A 22324-nucleotide genomic window follows, 5' to 3' on the forward strand; every position below is an offset into this window, starting at 1 on the left:
ACAGAGTTGAATCATTTGATTAAACTTGAGCAAAGATCTTACAAGGCAGCTTCAGACAAAGTTTAGTAAAGATTAAGTGGTTCATAAGAAGAAGTTGTCAAAATACTGCCTTTTTAAGCTCTGGTGCCCAGTAAATGATGGGAAGCAAAACCATCTGATCAATTTAGAGAGAGGCAATACTAGACTTGACAATGCTGCTACACACCAAGTGTGGTGAAGATCTATCAAGTTATTCTGGAGCGGCAGTTGTCTGAATGTTTTAAAAAATTATGTATTTAGTTCTGGAGGCCCCTAAAACAGGCTATGTTGAACCAATTATAAATAACCTTGATAGAGATCTTCACAAGAGTTTGGTGAAGATCAATTAAGTGCTTTATCAATTCTAAGGTTTTTCTTTTTTAGCTCTCAGAGGGCCCATAAAAATCAAAGCTGAACCACTTGAACAAGGTCAATATAAAAATGCTACAAGTTTGGCAAAGACCCATCAACTTGTTCATTAGAAGAAGTAATTAATAGATTTCTTTATACTTTTTTCTGGTAAAACAGGCCACAGCAAACCATCTGAACAATTAAGAGAGCCTTACAGGGATGCTACAAACCAAGCAGGGTTACAGAAATTCCATGTCCGGAGCCCAGAGAAAATTCTGTTGGGCTACTAATTTTTTTTCCTAGTGTGCCCATCGGGCTACCTTAAAACTCTACATCGAGTAGCCTAAAACTCAAAAGCCTTGTCTACCATTACATCTGCAGATTTTTAATTCCCTGGACCATTAGTATGGTGATGATATATCAAGTGGTTCATGAGAAGATGCTGTCTAAAGGTATTCCTACATTAACAAGCTCTGCCAGTCCCTAAAAGAACCCACCTGAACCATTTGAAGAAATTTTGGAAAACCATACAAGGATTCTACAAACCAACTTAGGTAAAGATCTATCAATGACATGTGGTCCATGAGAAGAGTTAAGTAGTTTAAAAATATTTCTATTTTTAGCTCTGTTGGCCCCTAAAAGGCGCTAAGAGGAAGCATATGAACAAACTTGAGAGAAGACCTTGCCAGGGTGCTACAAACCAAGTTTTGTGTAATTCTGACCTTTAGTTTTCGAGAAGATTTTATATGTAAATTGTGGACAATAGATGGCAATTGAAAGATGATGAACCAGACCATCCACCTATAGATATCAAAAGCTCACCCTGAACATTCAGTTCTAAGTGAGCTAACATTTGGACAGCAAATTCCCAACAACATTTATATATCCACTTGATGTTGATGACATATAATAAGTTGCATCTGAATTGGATGGGAACTGTAGGTGGAGTTGAGTACAAATTGTTCTAGGGTAGTTGTAGTTTTATAAATTCCTACAACAGGAGATAACTTAAGAGAAAATGCTTTAACGATTTATACAAAGTTTCATCTAAACCGAATGGAAAGATATTTTATTAAATAAAGACCAAACTAAGGTACCGTTACTTGCACATCATTCTGTACCGCTATTGTACGTACCGCCATGTTGTTTTTAGATATATCTGTCTACATGTCACAACAACTATATAATCATATTAACAGGAACAGAGCCTTTTATCTTAACATTTTCTCAACTTGATGATACCAGCAAGTTATAGATCCTACTCTTAGTGGACAATGTTTAAAAGGAAAGAAGTGATCTTGGCAAATTTTAAATGTCACTTCAAGCATTTTAAAAAAAATATTTTGCTTCCTAACTTTGTCAAATCCTCACTGAAATGTCCAAAATATACAATCAATTTGTGTTGCAGTGCTTATCACAAACCAACACCAGTAAAACGAGTAAACCAGTAAATACTTCTGGACCATCACCAGCACACCAAATGTAGGATTCTGAAGGGTAGGACTCAGACCAACAGAGGAAGAAGGAGGAACCTTATCTACCATTTAAATAAACATCTTTACCATCCTTTCAAAGCCTGTTAAGACATAATACGTATTGATACCTGAAGTTTAGCAGTATCTCCGAAATCAGAGATTCTGAAGGATCCAAGATGCCAGAAATTAATATGAGCTACATAACAATGTTCTACATGCATATTTTACTAACACCGTTCTTCATTTCTCTAGTTATTTCTTAATATGCATTTTACTTGAATACAAGAATATACTGTGAAATCAGTTAATTTTGTGAGCAGGAAATTTCGTGATTTGGGCTGAACGGCTACTTTGTGGGAATTTCATGGGTTGACCCAACCAAGAAATCCATGAAATTAAGGAACCATGAATATAAATTATTTTACAGTAGTTCAATTTCATATTACATAACTTAGAAATTTTAAATTCTATTCAGAGACAATTCCATTCAGACAATCTATTACAGATTAAATGTTATGACCTAATATGGAGATCCTGGTGGCAGTTTCGTAACATGTATACACATTAAATATTCCCTGAAAGTAGTTTGCATGCAAATCTCATCAACATGTGTTTAGTATACAAAATCCAAAACATTTCAAACATTTACCTATAGACTCATTTGTTTTAACTGTGAAGGTTTTATTCACTTGCACACCATAGGTTTCATTTACACCTTCTACAAAAATCGTATATGTGTGGTAAGAAGCCCAAATATCTTCTGGGCAAGGTTCACATATGATGACCGAGTCAGAATTACTGAAACAATTCACTTCACTGGTACCCCAACCCCTGAAAATAAATATTTTGTTAACAAGAGCTGTCCGTAAGACAGCCAAGCTCGACTATTCGAAATATTGTCCCAGAAGCAGGAAAATATTACCCAAAAAGGTTAAATATCAAAAGAGTTTTAAGTTCAAAAGGGGGAATAATTTGACCAAAATGCATATCAGTTATGGGACTTGCTGCTCTTAACTAGTTTTATAACCTCGAAGGCACATGTGAAGTTTCAATTCAATATCTGCAATAGTTTTGGAGATAGAAACTTGCATGTAAAACTTTAACCAGAATTTTCAAAGTCCAAAAGGGGGCATAATTTGCCCAAAATACATGCCAGAGTTATGGGACTTGATCCAGTGAGGTTAGTAATTGATCTAGAAAAAGAAAAAGTAAGTTTCAAATCTATATGCCTTTTAGAAATAGCTGTATGTACTTGCACGCAAAACTTTAACCAGAATTTTCTAAGTTCAAAGGGGCATAATTTGGCCAAAATGAAGGTCAGAGTTATGGGACTTGCTGCTATCAACTAGTTTTATAACCCGGAAGACACATGTGAAGTTTCAAATCAATATCTGCATTAGTTTTGGAGATAATAACTTGCATGTAAAACTTTAACCAAAATATTCTAAGTTTAAAAGGGGGCATAATTTGCTCGAAAAACATGTCAGAGTTATGGGACTTGACCCAGTGAGGTTGGTAATTGATCTAGAAAAAGAAAAAATAAGTTTCAAATCTATATGCCTTTTAGAAATAGCTGTATGTACTTGCACGCAAAACTTTAACCAGAATTTTCTATGTCTTAAAGGGGGCATAATTTGGCCAAAATGAAGGTCAGAGTTATGGGACTTGCTGCTATCAACTAGTTTTATAACCCCGAAGACACATGTGAAGTTTCAAATCAATATCTGCATTAGTTTTGGAGATAGTCACTTGCATGTAAAACTTTAACCAAAATTTTCTAAGTCTAAAAGGGGGCATAATTTGCTCAAAATACATGTCAGAGTTATGGGTCTTGACCCAGTGAGGTTGGTAATTGATCTAGAAAAAGAAAAATAAGTTTCAAATCTATATGCCTTTTAGAAATGCTGTATGTACTTGCACGCAAAACTTTAACCAGAATTTTCTAAGTCCAAAAGGGGGCATAATTTGGCCAAAATGAAGGTCAGAGTTATGGGACTTGCTGCTATCAACTAGTTTTATAACCCCGAAGACACATGTGAAGTTTCAAATCAATATCTGCATTAGTTTTGGAGATAGTAACCTGCATGTAAAACTTTAACCAAAATTTTCTAAGTCCAAAAGGGGGCATAATTTGCTCAAAATACATGTCAGAGTTACGGGACTTGACCCAGAGAGGTTGGTAATTGACCTAGAAAAAGAAAAAATAAGTTTCAAAGCTATATGCCTTTAATTGATGGCTGTATGTACTTGCATGCAAAAACTTAACCAAGGTGTGACGCCGACGCCGACGCCGACGCCGACGCCAGGGTGAGTAGAATAGCTAGACTATTCTTCGAATAGTCGAGCTAAAAACATATACCGGTAATTGTTATTTGCATGTATACGCAATTCCATACGTAAATAACAACTAAACAATAAATCAAACTCAGTCAAGTCAATATGTGTGTTCTTATATCTATTAAGACATTTTTCTTGAAAAAAGCATATTTGTCCATTCAAATTATAATTACTGGTAAAGGCCCATAACGCCTCTGTTTATAATGTTGCTGCCACATTTTTTGTAATGAACACAAAATAATTGTCTCCTATTTTCAATAACTGTTTTCTCATGTATTTTGCCAAAAGTCTGAATATTAAGGAATCCATTGTTTATGATTACCTCCCTTTATGGCACTAATTTCATGCACAATAATGAAAGCTTCTCCTATCATGTAATAATACATACCATCCCACTGGACAGCAGCTTTATCTGTTTTTAATATACGATTAAAAGTCTTATGGAACTTTAATGTGTTCCCTTAGCTTTGTTTTGCCCCTGATAATTCATGCTGGTCGTTAAATGTCATAAAATATGTAAGTTCATGTATACATGCAATTACGAAAATGATATATTTCTCTCAATAAACTATAAAATAAAAGTAGAAACAAAAGTGAAATTAAGACTCACACATTCTATTAACTGTGCACTTTTGGAAACAAATACAAAAAGAAAAGAAAATATAACTAGATGTGTGTCCATAGGACACAGGTGCCCCCATTCCTGCCACTGTAACATGGTTTAATGACTCGGGTTAAACTATTTTTAAAATGTTTGCAACACAAACTTTTAAGTACCTTATGTGTATTTTTCACTTAGTTGGCTATAACTCTGACCCAGCTGAGTAAAATCCTAAAGAGAACACTTCATGGGCTATAAAACAATCCTCTAATGTTTTATGATTCTAGGTAAAGTACATTTTAACATACAAAGTCATGTTTCACAAACTTTTTTTTTTAGTAAGTCTGGACAAGAAGTCTGGTCTTGTGTAGTGAAATAATGACTGTAGGTAAAATATTTTTGGAGCTACGCGCGACAAAACATTAAAATGATAGTTTTTTCCTAGGTAAGGGGCCATAACTCCTACAATACTGAATGAATCCAGACGCCAAACCCCAGGTGCACAACTGCACATGCTGACCAACATTCCTGTAAACTTTGGTGACTCTAGGTCAAATACTTTTGGAGCTACGCGTGACACAACATTAAAATGACCAATTTTTTACTAAGTCAGGGACCATAACTCCTACAAGACTGAATGAATCCGGACGCGAAACGCCAGGTGCATAACTACACATGCTGACCAACATTCCTGTAAAGTTTTGTGACTCTACGTCAAATACTTTTGGAGCTACGCGTGACACAACATTAAAATGACCAATTTTTTACTAAGTCAGGGACCATAACTCCTACAAGACTGAATGAATCCGGACGCGAAACGCCAGGTGCATAACTACACATGCTGACCAACATTCCTGTAAAGTTTTGTGACTCTACGTCAAATACTTTTGGAGCTAGGCGCGACACAACACTAAAATGGCCAATTTTTACAAAGTCAGGGGCCATAACTCCTACAGGACTGAATGAATCCGGACGCGAAACCCCAGGTGCACAACTACACGTGCTGACCAACATTCCTGTAAAGTTTTGTGACTCTACGTCAAACACTTTTGGAGCTAGGTTATAACATTCTCGGAAGGACGGACAGATGGACGACCACGGAGGTCGGACACAGGGTGATCACAAAAGCTCACCTTTGAGCACTTCGTGCTCTGGTGAGCTAAAAACTAGTCTGAAAGGCAATGTACCACTGCAATGAATAAATTATTATCTATTCATTAAAAATTGTTAAGATAGTTGTAACTTCAAGTAACTTTAAATTTATTGATGCAAAAATTCTAAACTGAGCTGTAAGAAACCTTGATTGATGCAAAAAATTTTAAAATAGTAACTATACATGTGTGATAACTGTAAGAAACTTTAACTATCATACAAAAAATTCTTAAGATAGTAACTATATTAATTTTGATAAAAAATCTAACATTATCATAGTTAAATTACAAGTACTGTAGGTCTAACTGCCTGAATCCATGTTGACACAAAATACATAGTGATACATGTTTGTTTTCTAGAAAGAAACAAGAGCTGTCACTAATGGTGACACATGCCCCCGCAGCACCTTGACCTTTGACCTGGTGACCTTGACCTTTGACATGGTGACCCCAAAGTCAGTAGGGGTTGTGTTCTCAATAAGTACTATCAGCACGTGAAGTTTGAAGGTCCTGGGTGCAGTGATTCCTGAGTAAAGTGCCTTCATGCAAAAAGTTAACATTGGCCCCTGTGACCTTGACCTTTGACGTGGTGATCCCAAAGTCAGTAGGGGTCGTGTACTCAATAAGTACTATCAACACGTGAAGTTTGAAGGTCCTGGGTGCAGTGGTTTGCGAGTAAAGTGCCTTCATGCAAAATGTTGTGACGAACTAACAAATGGATGGACAGTTGAAAACTAATATGCCTCCCTCCGGGGGCATAAAAAAAATACAGGTACTGAAGAAAAAACTCAAACAAGAGGGTCATAATGACCCTGGATCGCTCACCTGAGTAATATGAGCTACATGTTTCAAATGTCAAACTGATGATAAAATATTAAGAAAGTCAGTAGGTCACATTCATGGTCAATGAAATTCAGTTTTACGATTTGTGTGCAAAACTGTGTAGGTCATCAAAATTTCAAGGCTGTATCTTGAAAAACAAGAAAGTAGGTCAGTAGGTCAAGGTCACGGTCAAGTGACATCATATTACTTGGGGTCATCAGGTAATTACAATTAAACAGTCTTGGAAATAGGATCAGATGATTTTTTAAGTATTTTTCCTATATAACTCACATAATAACTAAGTGACCCCAGGACGGGGCCTCTTTTAACCCCAGGGGCATAATTTGAACAATTTTGGTAGAGGACTACTAGACAATGCAACATACCAAATATCAAAAGCCTAGGTCGTATGGTTTCAGACAAGAAGATTTTTAAAGCTTTTTCCTATATAAGTCTATATAAAAGTTGGAACCCCCAGGGCAGGGTCTCTTTTCACCCAAGGGGTACAATTTGAACAATTTTGGTTGAGGACCATAAGACAATGCTACAAACCAAATATCAAAGGTCTAAGGGTTGTGATTTCAGACAAGAAGATTTTTTAAAACTTTTTTTCCTATATAAGTCTATGAAAAACTTGGGACCCATGGGGCGGGGCCATATTTGACCCTAGGGGGATAATTTGAACAACCTTGGTAGAGGACCACTAGATGATGCTACACACCAGATATCAAAGCCCTAGGCCTTGAGCTTTTGGACAAGAAGATTTTTAAAGTTTTTCCTTTCAGTTACCATGGCAACCAGAGTTCTCCATGGAATTCAATTCTTTGAACAAGTTTGAAAGGGGACCACCCAAGGATCATTCCTGTGAAGTTTGGTGTAATTCTGCCCAGTGGTTTTCAAGAAGAAGATTCTTTTTAGAAATTGTTGATGGACGATGCACAACGCATGACGGACGGCGCACGACGGACATCAAGCGGTCACAATAGCTCACCTTGTCATTTCATGACAGATGAGCTAAAAATGTTTTAAGAAATTTGTGTAAATGCAATATTATCAGATTCACCACAACAGTTTCAACTGTATGAAATTGGGACTTGCAGCCCAAAATGAATATATCTAGCAGATTGAGATCAAACAAAACTTAACAAAGTTTCATAAATAATAAGTTTGCCTCCTGTATTTAAATTAACAGTTAAAACCAGGTAATTCTTTGACATTTGCATGAAATTCTTGACTAAATAAAAAAGAACAAGTGAATGAAGTATTGCCATGCAATACAAAGTCCCCTACTGGAAGGCACCTAATTTTCTCTACTGCAGTATAACATAATGAACTGATATCTGTCAATGATGTATAAACAATATTGTACTATATATACAATATGTTATAACAAAACACTTGGATTAAAATTTATATATATAAAAACCTACAGTTGTTTTCATATTGAATTTTTTTGGCTGATTATAAAAATGTTATCATGTAAGTTATTTATAGTAACAACAAAGGGAAATTAATCTTTAAAAAAAAAAAAAAAAAAAAAAATCTATATAATATAAGTCCACAAGAAACTCTTTACCAGGTAGAGATAGGTCAATATACACCTAAAAATTGGATGTAACATGCATGCTGTACCACAGAAAAGTGGTCTCGATTTTTCTCTACCGCCAGTAATAAAAAAGTTACAATAAAATCTATTTATAGTAAAACAAAGGGACGTAATTCTAAAAACAAGGGTGCCTCATGGTGGTGAACATTTGGTCCAAGTTACATCAAAATCCCTCCATGCATGAAGAAGAAATGTTCCGTACAAAGTCATTCTTGAATTTGACCTTTGACCTCTAAATATGACCTTGACCTTAGACCTAGGGACCTGGTTCTTGTGCATGACATGTTGTCTCATCCAGGGGAATATTTGTGCCAACTGATATCTAAGTCCTGCTTTGCATGACAAAGTTATAGACCGGACAGGAAAAAAATCCTCTTGACCTTTGATCTCAAAGTGTGACCTTGACCTTTGAGCTAGGGTACTGGGTGTTGCGCATGACACGTCGTCTCATCATGGGAAACATTTATGCCAAGTAATATTGTAATCCCTTGATGGATGACAGAGTTCTGGATCGGACAGGGAAAAAACCTTATTGACCTTTGACCTCCAATTGTGACCTTGACCTTTGAGCTAAGGGTCTGGGCTTTGCGCATGACATGTTGTCTCATCATGGGGAACATTTGTGCCAAGTAATATTAAAATCCCTTCATGGATGGCAGAGTTATGGATGGGACAGGAAAAAAACTCTGTTGACCTTTGACCCCCAATTGTGACCTTGACCTTTGAGCTAAGGGTCTGGGATTTGTGCATGACACGTCGTCTCATCATGGGGAACACTTGTGCTAAGTGATATTAAAATTCCTTAATGAATGTCAGAGTTATGGACCGGACACGAAACAGACCCTGTTCATGCTATGTTAACATTTGACTGCTAAGTGTGACCTTGACCTTTGAGCTAGGGGTTTGAAAGTTGTGCATGACACATCGTCTTATTATGAGGTACATTTGTGCCAAGTAATATTAAAATCCCTTCATAGATGGGAGAGTTATGGACCGGACAGGAAAAAAGCCTTGTTGACCTTTGACCTCCAATTGTGACCTTGACCTTTAAGCTAGGGGTCCAGGTTTTGCGCACGACACGTCGTCTCATCATGGGGAACATTTGTGCCAAGTAATATTAAAATCTCTTCATGGATGGGAAAGTTATGGACCGGACAGGAAAAAAGCCCTGCTGACCTTTGACCTCCAATTGTGACCTTGACCTTTGAGCTAGGGGTCCGGGATTTGCGCAAGACACATCATCTCATCATGGGGAACATTTGTGCCAAGTAATACTAAAATCCCTTCAAGGATGGGAGAGTTGTGGACCGGACAGGAAAAAAGCCCTGTTGACCTTTGACCTCCAATTGTGACCTTGACCTTTGAGCTAAAGGTCCGGGTTTTGCGCATGACACATCGTCTCATCATGGGGAACATTTGTGCCAAGTAATATTAAAATCCCTTCATGGATGACAGAGTTATGGACCGGACACGAAATTGCGGACGGACGGATGGACAGACGGACGGACGGACGGACGGAATGACGGAAAAGTGCATTCCTATAGTCCCCGAAACTGGTTTTCAACCAGTAGGGGACTAATAATCAAATAAAAACGACTAATAACTGAACTGTACACCATGCAGATATCTATATACTTACAAAACTAAAGAAGCAGATCACCAGTGTAAGCTGCTAGCAAGTTGAAGCATGACCTGATCACACTGATAGTACTGGCCTGTCAAAGATCATATGAGCCAAACCATGAGAAAACCAACATAGTGCATTTGCAACCAGCATGGATCCAGACCAGCCTGCGCATCTGCGCAGCCTGGTCAGGATCCATGCTGTTCGCTTACAGTTTCTCTAATTGCAATAGGCTTTAAAAGCGTAAAGCATGGATCCTGACCAGACTGTGCGGATGCGCAGGCTGGTCTGGATCCATGCTGGTCACAAAATTTAATGCACTACGTTGGTTTTCTCATGGCACGGCTCATATAGCCAAGATAATCTGGCGACCAGTCTTCAGAAACAGACTGGTTGCTTAATCTAAGCACAAACTGAAAACTGACCAATGTCTAGTTGCTTTTACCATAATATTGTCTTATAACAGCAAATTCCATCACAATCAGAGTGATCAGCCTACCTGAAGCAAAGAATCCTAAGGGCTCATGCTGACTCAATTTACATCAGTCTTTCAGCAGCTAACTAAAGCCTCAAACTTATAACAATAAGTAAGAATCTGGCCAACTGAAAATGGTCAAAATTAATGATAAAAGATTTAGCCTTTCTCTGTTTCTTAAATGATAAAACACAGGATGAGCCCAGGACTGTTAACACTGCTTAAATCCAATTTTTAGCCTACACAAAAAAGCCCCAGACCAGATAAGACAAACACAATGTTACCTATGTTAGATGCGTTAATGATGCTAATACAGCTAGTTGCATTGCTAAGTCGAGTCCAAACCACTACACATATTTTATATTGGGCAGCTGGGAGGAATGTTAATGGTGTCGGCCGACTTCTTGTATCATCCAACCAGCATGTGAAATTGCTATGGTTACAGTTAGACTCCGGGAAAGTGGTCCAATTTTGATTGTTTCTGTTTCAATAAGTAAGCAGGTTTTATTTCAAGAATGCTTTTTTTTTCAGAAAAGAGCCTAAGGTTTGGTCATGCTGAACTCCAAAGCAATATAATGCCACTCTTGCAAACTCCCCTCATTAAAAGCTACACAAAACATATTGCGTTCATCTGGAAATAATGGTTGGCCTCATTCTGAAAAATGTGCACACATTTATGTGTTGCATCTTTCATATGGTTTTTAAAATTACAATTAAAAGCCAGCAAATTAAGAGCTGTTGGGAGAACAAGATGCTCAACTATTCAACTGGATATGTGTCCATAGGACACTAGACTCTCACTCACCAGGTACCCCTTCTTTTTGTCACTATACATGGTTTCGACACTAGACTTTCACTCACCAGGTACCCCTTCTTTTTGTCACTATACATAGTTTCATCACTCAAGGGGCCTCCATGGCCGAGTGGTTAAGGTCGCTGACTTCAAATCACTTGCCCCTCATCGATGTGGGTTCGAGCCTCACTTGGGGCGTTGAATTCTTCATGTGAGGAAGCCATCCAGCTTACGGAAGGTCGGTGGTTCTACCCAGGTACCCGCTCGTGATGAAATAATGCACAGAGGGGCACCTGGGGTCTTCCTCCACCATCAAAGCTGGAAAGTCGCCATATGACCTATGATTGTGTCGGTGTGACGTTAAACGCCCCCCCCCCCCCCCCCCCCCCCCCCCCCCCACAAAAAAAACAAGAGGGTCACTGACCCTAAAGCGCTCACCTGTGTACAAGGCTTCAAGTGTGTTTGTATAACGTAATGGTACAAGTACAGAGTTAGGTTTCTTCTATATTATATACATGTCACACACTTTTTTTAACCTAGGGCAATAATTTGAACAACTACTTAATAAACAGATTCAGAGAAAAGATTTTCAATGTTTCTTATATATAATAAGCCTTTAGTAAGTACATGTCATACACAGGGGCATGGCCATTTTTGACCTTTGGGCAATAATTTGGACAATTATGGTAGAAAGTCAAACCCTTATATTACATGCCAAATATAAAGCTCTAGAGAAAAAGACTTTTAAAGTCTGATAACTGAAAACCTATTTTTAACCAAAAAGACCCATATGTTCAATGAACCGGAACCATTTGAACAACATTGGAAAAGGGCTACCCAAAGATCATTTGTGTAAAGTTTCATCAAAATTCATTCAGTGGTTTTGGAGGAGATGTTGTTTAAAGAATATGTTGATCAAAAGTAACCATGCCCTCTGGCGGCCATGCTTTTTGACTAATCAGAAAAATTTGAACACTATTTGTAGAAGGTCACACAAAGACAATTTGAATGTGTGAAATTATTTTAAAATCTGGCTAACAGTTTTATACAAGAAGATTTTCTAAGTTTCTACAATATACATATAGAGAAAAGTGACCACGCCCCCTGGCAGCAATGTTTTTTGACGAATCAGAATAATTTGAACAATCTAGGTAGAGGGTCACACAAGGACCATTTGTGTAAAATTATTTTAAAATCATGCTAGCAGTTTCACACAAGAAGATTTTTAAAGTTTCCACTATATACATATAGGGAAAAGTGACCACGCCCCCTGGCGGCCATGTTTTTGGATGAATATAAATATTTTGACGCCCCCTGGCAGCCATGTTTTTTGATGAATAAAAATATTTGAACAATCTTGATAGAGGGTCACACAAGGATCATTTGTGTAAAATTATTTTAAAATCAGGCCTGCAGTTTCACACAAGAAGATTTTTAAAGTTTCTACTTTATACATATAGAAAAAAGGTACCACGCCCCCTGGCGGCCATGTTTTTTGATAAATTGGTATAATTTGAACAATTTTGGTAGAGGGTGACATAAGGACTATTTGTGTGAAATTATTTCTAAATTGGAACATCGGTTTAGGAGGAGATGTCGTTTGAAGTTTTTTCTATTTTTAGCTCTAGCAGCCCATATATGCAAACAAGCGGAACCATTTGAACAAATTTGGTAGAGGACCACCCAAGAAACATCCTGGCCAAGTTTCATCAAAATCCATTCAGTGGTTTTGGAGGAGATTTCGTTTAAACATAATTGTTGAAGACGGACGACTTGACACACGCACGAACGATGGACACAGTGTGATCACAATACCTCACCATGAGCTTTGTGCTCAGGTGAGCTAAAAATCATCACTCAAAGTAAAATATCTTTTAAGATATATGCAACATATTTTTAGCACTTAAAGTGTATTTTTCACTAAGTCAAAGACCATAACTATGGCCTGGCTGAGTGAATCCTAAACAGAACACCTGGTGCACATCTTCACAATGTCATGCTAAATCACAATCTTCTAAAATAAATATTGAATGACTCAAGATCATGTAAAATTTTAAATACATGGGAAAGAAACTTTTAAGCTCTTAATCCCTATTTTGACTAAATCAAGGGCCATAACTTTTGTCTTGCATAGTGAAATAAAACAAGAGGGTCATGATGACCCTGGATCGCTCACCAGATTTTAGCAAATTTATGAAGATTTCCCTATATACAATCAAGTGACCCTGGGGCTGGGTAAATTTGACCCTGGGGGGTCCAGATTTGAATTTTTTTTGTAGAAGTCTACTAGGCAATGCTACACGTCAAATATCTAAGATCTAGGCCTTTTGGTTTATTTTTAGAAATTTTTTGAAGATTTTCCTATGTAAAATCAAGTGACCCCTGGGACGGGGTCAATTTTGACCCCGGGGGTCATGATTTGTAGAGGTCCACTAGGCAATGCTACACGTGAAATATCTAAGCTGTAGGCCTTCTGGTTTATTTTTAGAAAATGTTTGAAGATTTTGCTATGTAAAATCAAATTGACCCCTGGGCTGGAGTCAATTTTGACCCCGGGGGTCATGATTTGAACAGATTTTGTAGAGGTCCATTAGGCAATGCTACATGTCAAATATCTAAACTGTAGGCCTTCTGGTTTATTTTTAGAAAAATTTGAAGATTTTTCTACCATTATGTACAATCAAGTAACCCCATTGGGCAGGGTCAATTTGATCCCGGAGGTCATGATTTGAACAAATTTTGTAGAAGTCTACTAGGCAATGCTACACGTTAAATATCTAAGATCTAGGCCTTCTGGTTTATTTTTAGAAAATTTTTGAAGATTTTCCTATATGTAAAATCAAGTGACCTCTGGGGCGGGGTCAATTTTGACCCTGGGGTTCATGATTTGAACAAATTTTGTAGAGGTCCACTAGGCAATGCTACACATGAAATATCTAAGCTCTAGGCCTTCTGTTTATTTTTAGAAAAGTTTTGAAGATTTTCCTATATGTAAAATTTAGTGATCCCTGGGGCGGGGTCAATTTTGACCCCGGGGTCATGATTTGAACAACTTTAGTAGAGGTCCTCTAGGCAATGGTACATGTCAAATATCTAAGCTCTAGGGCTTCTGGTTTTTGAGAAGAAGATTTTTTAAGATTTTCCTATGTAAAATCAAGTGACCCCTAGGGCGGGGTCAATTTTGACCCCGGGGTCATGATTTGAACAAACTTAGTAGAGGTCCACTAGGCAATGCTTCACACCAAATATCTAAGCTCTAGGCTTCTGTTTTTTGAGAAGAAGATTTTTAAAGTTTTTCCTTTCTGTTCCCATGGCAACCAGAGTTCTGCATAGAATTCAATTCTTTGAACAATTTTTAAAGAAGACCATCCAAGGAACATCCTTGTGAAGTTTCATCAAAATTGGCCTGTTAGTTTAGGAGGAGATGTTGTTTAAAGGAAAGTGTGGACGGACGGACGACGCACGATGGACGGACGGATGGCCGGACGCCGGACGGTGAACGATCACAATAGCTCACCCTCAGCACTTTGTGCTCTGGTGAGCTAAAAACAAGAGCTCGTAGAACACGAAATGCTCCCCCCCTTGATGCATTCTAATTTCAGAAATTGCACAAGGAATAGAAATTATTAGGTCACTATACACAAAAGTCCTACTGCTCTGGGTCAATGTGACCTTGACCTTTGACCTTTTGACCTCAAAATCACAGGGGTCGTATGCTGGTCATGATCAACCTCCCTATTAAGTTCCCTGATCCTAGGCCCAAGCGTTCTCAAGTTATTGTCCGGAAATGGTTTAACTTTTCCAGGTCAATGTGACCTTGACCTTTAATCTACTGACCTCAAAATCAATAGGGATCATCTGCTGGTCATGATCATCCTCCCTATCAACTTTCATCATCATAGGCCCAAGCTTTCTTGAGTTATCATCTGGAAACCATTTAACTGTTCCGTTTCACTGTGACATTGACCTTTGACCTACTCACCTCAAAATCAATGGGCCCAAGCGTTCTTGAGTTATCATCTGGAATGGATTGGTCTACATACCGACCGAACGACAGACATCTGCAAAACATACTACTCTTTCTTCGAAGGGGGGCATAGAAATCTCAGGTGCACCAACTCACATGCTAAATAATATTCCTACATGGTTTCATGACATATACAACACAAACTTTTAATAACTTAATATGCATTTTTCAATAAGTCAAGGACCATAACTCTTGTCTTGCTGTGTGGAATTCCACACAGACATCTGGTGCACAAGTTCACATACTATATTATAACAATTCTCTCATCTTTATGTCTCTAAGTTAAATACTTTTTGAGATACAAAATTGTACGCCATTTATGCATAACTTTGACAACCAAGGGCCACAACTATTTGATGTCTATATAATGATAATAGGTTCAGTACCTAAGAAAATATATTGAAATTAAGAGGCTTGCCATAAAACTTCAACATAAAAGCAATGGCAGCCCTGATGCCAGGGTGAGAACAACAGCACTTCTTATACTTAAAAGAAAAAACAAGTCAAAAATGAATACATTGGCAAGGAACTAAAACCACGAAAGTTATGCTAGAACAAAAAATCAAGACATTAGTAAAAGTGAAAAAATTCAAATCACTGTGCTCAAAGTTTCACCTTTACCATTTCTCTCCATTGGATAATATTTTTATCAAGAATGCCGGTGGACCTGAAGTAGTGAAGCTGACTATCAGTTTGATTCCACTTCTTAAATTATCATAATTAGTTAAAAAAGCTTTTGAGAGTTTATTTTAACTGAGGAATGTATTGCTGAATTAAAAAAAAACTCTTTATCTTGTCAATGCCTCAATTTAAAGCAAAGAAAATCAGTGAAAGTACATTTACATTGAAGAAAATTAGAAACACCTCATCCATACATGGCATGCAGTTTATATGCACATATTTAGATGTTAATTTATGATAAACCATTAAATCCGAACTCATCATTGGTTTCACTATGCTAACTAATGAAGTGTGGTTACTGTCACATGTGCATATGGAACTTGTTCCTTGATTTTGCACTTGTTAGCTGTAGAGTTTGCTCCACAAACCTTCTGTTGTGACCTGTGCACATGCAGCCTGTTCCATGATTCTGCAGTTGTAAACTGTGTACATGGAGCAGGTGTTCTGTGATTCTGCAGTTGACACCTGTGCACATGGAGCTTTTTCTGCAATTCTGCAGTTGTCTTGTGCACACAAAGCTTGTTCTGTGATTCTGAAGTTGTAACCTGAATGTGCAAATGGAGCTTGGTCTGCGATTCTGCAGTTGTCACTTATGTGCACGGAGCTTACTTCTGCAGTAACTTCACCTGTGCACTTGGAGCTTGTTCCATTATTCTGCAGTTGTCACCTGTGCACACATAGCTTGTTATATTTTTCTGCATTTTTCACGTATGTACACAGACCTTGTTCCGTTATCTGCAGCTGTCACTTGTGCTCTCAGAGCTTGTTCCGTTTTTCTGCAGTGGTCACCTGAGCTCATGGAGTTTATTCCTTGATTCTGCAGTTGTCACTTGTGCACACGGGGCTTGTTCTTTTATTCTGCAGTTGTAACCTAGGCTACATGGAGCTTGTTCTATTATTCTGCAGTTGCCCCTGTGCACACAGAGTTTGTTCTATTATTCTGCAGTTGTCACCTGTGCACTTGAAGCTTGTTCTATTATTCTTAAGTTGTCACCTGTGCACACGGAGCTTGTTCTATTATTCTGCAGTTGTAACCTAGGCTACATGGAGCTTGTTCTATATTCTGAAGTTGCTCCTGTGCACACAGAGCTTGTTCTATTATTCTGAAGTTGTCACCTGTGCACTTGAAGCTTGTTCTATTATTCTGCAGTTGTCACACATGCACACAGGGCTTGTTCCATAATTCTGCAGTTGTCACCTGTGCACACAGAGCTTGTCATATCATTCTGCAGTTGTCATCTCTGCTTGTGAAAACGGAGCTTGTTCAATGATTCTGCAGTTGTCACCTCTGCACATGGAGCTCTGTTCTGTGATTCATGTCATACGAAATTCACAAAAATTCAGACTGAAGTCCATACTAACTCAACAACAGCCATTTTCCTCAAAACTGCCTGACTTTTCTGATATTTGTCATCTCTTAACCCTTACCCTGCTAAATTTCTATAATGAACTGGTCCATCTTTCAATCTGGACAGTACCATTAACTGTTAAAAGGGGTGCTTTCCAAAAATATACTGACTGAATGGCGAACTGTGCAGACCATGATCAGACTGCACGGATGTGCAGGCTGATCTTGGTCTGCACTGGTCGCAAAGGCAGAATCACTTGCCGCCAGCAGGCTATGGGTTAAATCAGTTATTTTGGCATGACACAAGCTGCCAAAAGTAAAGAATGCAGGCTGAAATCTGGGGCTCCATGTTTGACAAAGCTTGCATCAATTTATGTAAGTGAGAGCTCCGCAATGTATAAATCAATTAAACCATTTTTCTAAATCCTTTTTAATCGGAAACCCTAGCCAACTTACAGATCCTTAACTTTTATTGACTCTACGTATATCCTCACATGGGAAAGGGATGCTTCTAGTAGCACAGAAAAATTACCACCTTCAGTTGATAGTTTTATTTATTACATGCATATACATATATGATAAACATAATCATACTGCATTTTTTCCAGCAACAATTTCTTAACATCTATAGATGAGGTATTTCTAAATTTCTTCTGTGTAAAGAAACTGAAGCCATTTTTCAATAAAACACCATGCATATACTGCACAAATTCTGACAAATGCAATCTGTGTAAAGAAACAGAAGCAATTTTCCCTCAAAACACCATGGATATATTGCATACATTCTGACATATAGAATAAGTGTACATGCACATGTGAAATGTATATAATAACAAATTCTCCAAAACAGATCTTTCAACAATGTTAAATTAACATGAACAAGAAGGGCATAGCAGCCCCTTGTCGTTCACCTGACCTAAACTGTCTTATCTTGAATACTGTGAAATCATTAATATTCATGGGGGGACTAATTTTCGTGGTTGAGTCAATCCACGAAATTTAGTCCCAACGAAAAAGTAAAATTCCCATTCATTTTATATTCAAAAGTTGAAATCCACGAATTCATGTCCCCATGAAATTGCCGTTTTGACCAAAACCAAGAAATTTTATGCCCACAAAATTAAATGATTTTACAGTATATGTTTGACACACTGAATCATGATGGTCACAATTCGTAAAAATCTGCGACAGGACCTTCCAAGGATGCATTAAACCAGGTTTGGTGTAATTCTGACCAGTCGTTTTAGAACAGAGGATGTGTATGTAAATTGTGGATGACAGAGTGAAAGATGCCCGACAATGGATGCTGGATCATCCGCCTATACTTATAACTCATCCTGAACCCTCGGTTTAGGTGAGCTTAAAATGAAGCAAATAGTGTTATTATTATAGTATATGAGTAGGTCTATTTCATGCACCATCACAGTTTCTGTTGTTAGACAATGACCTAGTATATAGTTATTTAACTTATCTAAGGAATGGATCACAGTTATATACTTAAGTTTAATATCTGAGGAATGTTCATTGTGCAGAGGCCGATCACCTCTATTCTAGACATACTATCCTGCTTGAGTTGCATTTATGCATGTTAAGTATCAGAGTAACTCTCCTTTCTACAATCTTCTTAAAGCTTGGGGATATGAATTACTGATCTAGTGAAAACATGTCAAAACATACCATCAAAACTAAATGCTTGTTGAAAAGGAAACATTAACAAGAATTATTCTGTATACTTAAGATGCACTCAATGACATTCAATTTGGTAATTTCAGCGTGATTATGTTTCTCTCAGACAGTAATTTTGGCATTTCCTTTCTGTTGCTGAAACCATTGCGCATATGAGCTACACTTATGTCCGAATAATGATGGAATAACAGGCTTAAATACCAAATCGCATAGAAATTGCCGTTTACTATTACAGGTCCACTACCTAAAATGGTAATGGCGTGTCATCGGCAGTTACTGACATGACTAATCCTACAATGGCAAAAAGACATAGCCAGAGTGCTAATTTAATTAAAGGAGGGCCAATTACTACCAAATGCTTGTCATTGCTATTTTGATTTTTTTTGTATATTCTATACTTTAACTTACATTCTGTATTCCATTGTCCAATCAATAAGTATGTTGACAGGCTGCCGACTCAACGAAAATGAGCATCTTAAGTTGTTCAAATTCTTTGAAACACAAGTCAGGTTAGGCTCTCCTGGTGCTTCTGAAATAAGATATTAAAGGGGCATCCCTCCAGATCAACATCAAAATTTGAAAATATTTATTGCATAAGATACAAAAAATGACTGTCATATAAATTGAAAATAAACTGTGTAAAACACGAAGTACAGCTAAATTATTTCTATTTCATATCAGATTTCACTTGCATGACTAAGGCTTTTGGAAGTTTTCTATATTTTTTATTTACTAATAAAAATCCCTATAATGCAAAGAATCATTTTAAAACTTTCTATCTCAGTTACCAACTAAAAATATTTCTTCCTAAATTTACAAAAACAAGAGCTGTTTGTGAAACATGTATGCTCTCCCATGATTGTCTATCCAATTTTCGGTCTCGAGATCATGATAATCTTCACCTTTGACTTACTGATCCCTAACAAAAATGGAACAATCTAGTAACAAGAAAATATTGGTAAAACCGATGGATGCCCTGGGAAGCATGATTATTGCATTTCAAAAGCACAGAAGATGAATTCATGGACTGGGCACATACCTCGTATTAGTAATGGATCTTCCGAGAAAGTTTCTTAGAACTCTAGCAAGTAGTAATTGAGAAAACACACACTCAAGAAATGCGCATCTCCTCTAAGGGCTTTACTAGATAAAATTTTTAAACAAGTGTACCGCAATGCGGAGCAATATAAGCCAAAATGTAGGACCTTTGACCTATAAGTGTGACCTTGACCTTGAAGTGAGCCATTCAATATATGTGATCTGCACTTCGTCTCGATGTGTTGAATATTTGTGCCAAGTTTCTATAAAATCCTTCAAGAAGTTAAAGAGTTACAGAGCGGGCACGAAATTATGGACAGACGGACACCGGTTTCATAACATAATACGTCCCTTCGGCTGTTGGTTATTACTATCACTGCTTGAAAGCTTGGACAAAATTATAACTGCCTTGACATGCGATAAAAAATCAATTAAAACAAAGCCAAGAAAGTTTATATGCCATTTATCAACTGTTACAACATCGTTCCCAAACAGACTTGAACTGACTAAATATTCTATTACTTTTTTTTGACTTCTTTCACTTTTCCATAAAATTTTAAGTGCTGACCACTGACCAGAGACATATAAAACCAAAAAGACAAAAAAATTTAATGCTACTGTTCACAATACCTGTGCATACAAAGCATCATTCAAGTCATTACCCCTGAAAATTGTCTGTGAAAATTAGTGAACATTGATTTCTTAACACTTTTAAGAAAGACTGCACTTTCAGCATTTCAACAATTTCATTTTTCAAGGAAATAGTTAAATTAGTACTTTATTACACTGATCATCTTCTAAATATTTCAAGCGGGTATCTTCAAATTTATGACTACTTCTGTGAATTTCCCTGATTTCTTCATGACTTAATCAGCAGTTTTTATTTGAAATTCGTGATATTTTCAAAAAATATCATTCAACATAGCTTTTCTAGGTCTGTGCAAACATTGTAAATGTTAATTTCTTAATGGAAAACAGAAATAAAGGGGACAAGCAGATAATTAGAACAGTTTACATACATTTCAATTTTTCTGAAAGGCCAATGTCAATACTCTGAGTCAGGGCAAAAAAGTTGGGTTGTAAGGTAAGGGGCAAATACATTTACTTTTAATAGAGACCTACAGTGCCTTGGTTATAAGTTCTCCCATATCTGTAAGGATATTAGTAAGCTTCAGTTGGAGATGGAAGAGAAAGAACATATAACCCCTACTTTGTACTCTAGTGCTACTAGTATTCCTGGACAAGAGATCCAAATACTAATTTAGTGTGCCTACAGACTTATCAGTTTGTGTAAAATTAAATCTTAAACTGTAAATGAAAAGAGCTTTTCACCTCCAATATGTACTGGTCGAAACGCTTGAACTAAATCTGTGTCACCATAGCGACAAATATAAGTCCCCGAATCATTCACAGTAACATGCCGAATTGTCATCGCCAAAGTTTTCTCCTCAACATGGTAATCAAATATATCTGCTGGAAGATCCTGGTTTCCCTGCAGAGAAAACAAACCCATCTTACTGCAATACAAAACTGCTTGGAATAAAGTTCAATCACCAATAAAACAGAACAGCAGGGCTAAACAAATTCTTTGAACGCAGAATAAGCTGCCTAGAATTTACACTTGTCCTGCTAAAATTTGTACAAGTCCTGCAATTTATTTAAAGAACAAGAGGGCCATGATGGCCCTATATCGCTCACCAAAGTTGATCTGGCCTACTACCTAGTTTTTGACCCCACATTACCAAGTTTAAAACTTGACCTAGGGATCATAAAGACAAACATTCTGACCAAGTTTCATAAAGACTGGGTCACAACTGTGGCCTCTAGATTGTTAACAAGTTTTTCCTTTGATTTGACCGGGTGACCTAGTTTCTGACCCCACATGACCCAGATTGAAACTTGACCTAGAGGTAATCAAGACAAACATACTGACCAATTCTCATAACTTTCAAACTTAAACCGTGGACTCTTGAGTGTTAACAAGATTTTCCTTTGATCTGGCTTACTGACCTAGTTTCTGACCCAACATAACCTAGTTTCAAACCTGATCAAGTTTCATAAAGATTGGGTCACAACTGTGGCCTCTAGATTGTTAACAAGTTTTTCCTTTGATCTGACCAGGTGACCTACCAGTAGTTTTTGACCCCATATGACCTAGATTCAAACTTGACCTAGAGGTCATCAAGACAAACATTCTGACCAATTCTCATGTCTCAGTTTCAAAACTATGGACTCTAGAGTGTTAACAAGATTTACCTTTGATCTTGCCTACTGACCTAGTTATTGACCCC

At 37.4% G+C, this 22324-nt stretch overlaps 1 protein-coding gene across 3 annotated transcripts in view; it reads right to left on the reverse strand.

Moving 5' to 3' along the window:
• The window catches only part of LOC123524766 (uncharacterized), a 108820-nt gene that overhangs the window by 61628 nt on the left and 24868 nt on the right, over positions 1-22324 (reverse strand). For all 3 annotated transcript variants that reach the window (XR_008370221.1, XM_053538493.1, XM_053538494.1), the window contains exons 4-6: positions 21366-21525; positions 19404-19524; positions 2494-2675 (exon numbers count right to left, since the gene is read on the reverse strand). Coding sequence is in view for 2 of the 3 variants with exons in the window: in XM_053538493.1 (XP_053394468.1) it covers positions 2494-2675; positions 19404-19524; positions 21366-21525 (463 nt within the window). In the remaining variant the exon portion in view is untranslated. The remainder of the gene's footprint in view (positions 1-2493; positions 2676-19403; positions 19525-21365; positions 21526-22324) is intronic.

The sequence above is a fragment of the Mercenaria mercenaria genome, chromosome 3 (assembly GCF_021730395.1).
Source record: "Mercenaria mercenaria strain notata chromosome 3, MADL_Memer_1, whole genome shotgun sequence".
Taxonomy (NCBI): domain Eukaryota; kingdom Metazoa; phylum Mollusca; class Bivalvia; order Venerida; family Veneridae; genus Mercenaria; species Mercenaria mercenaria.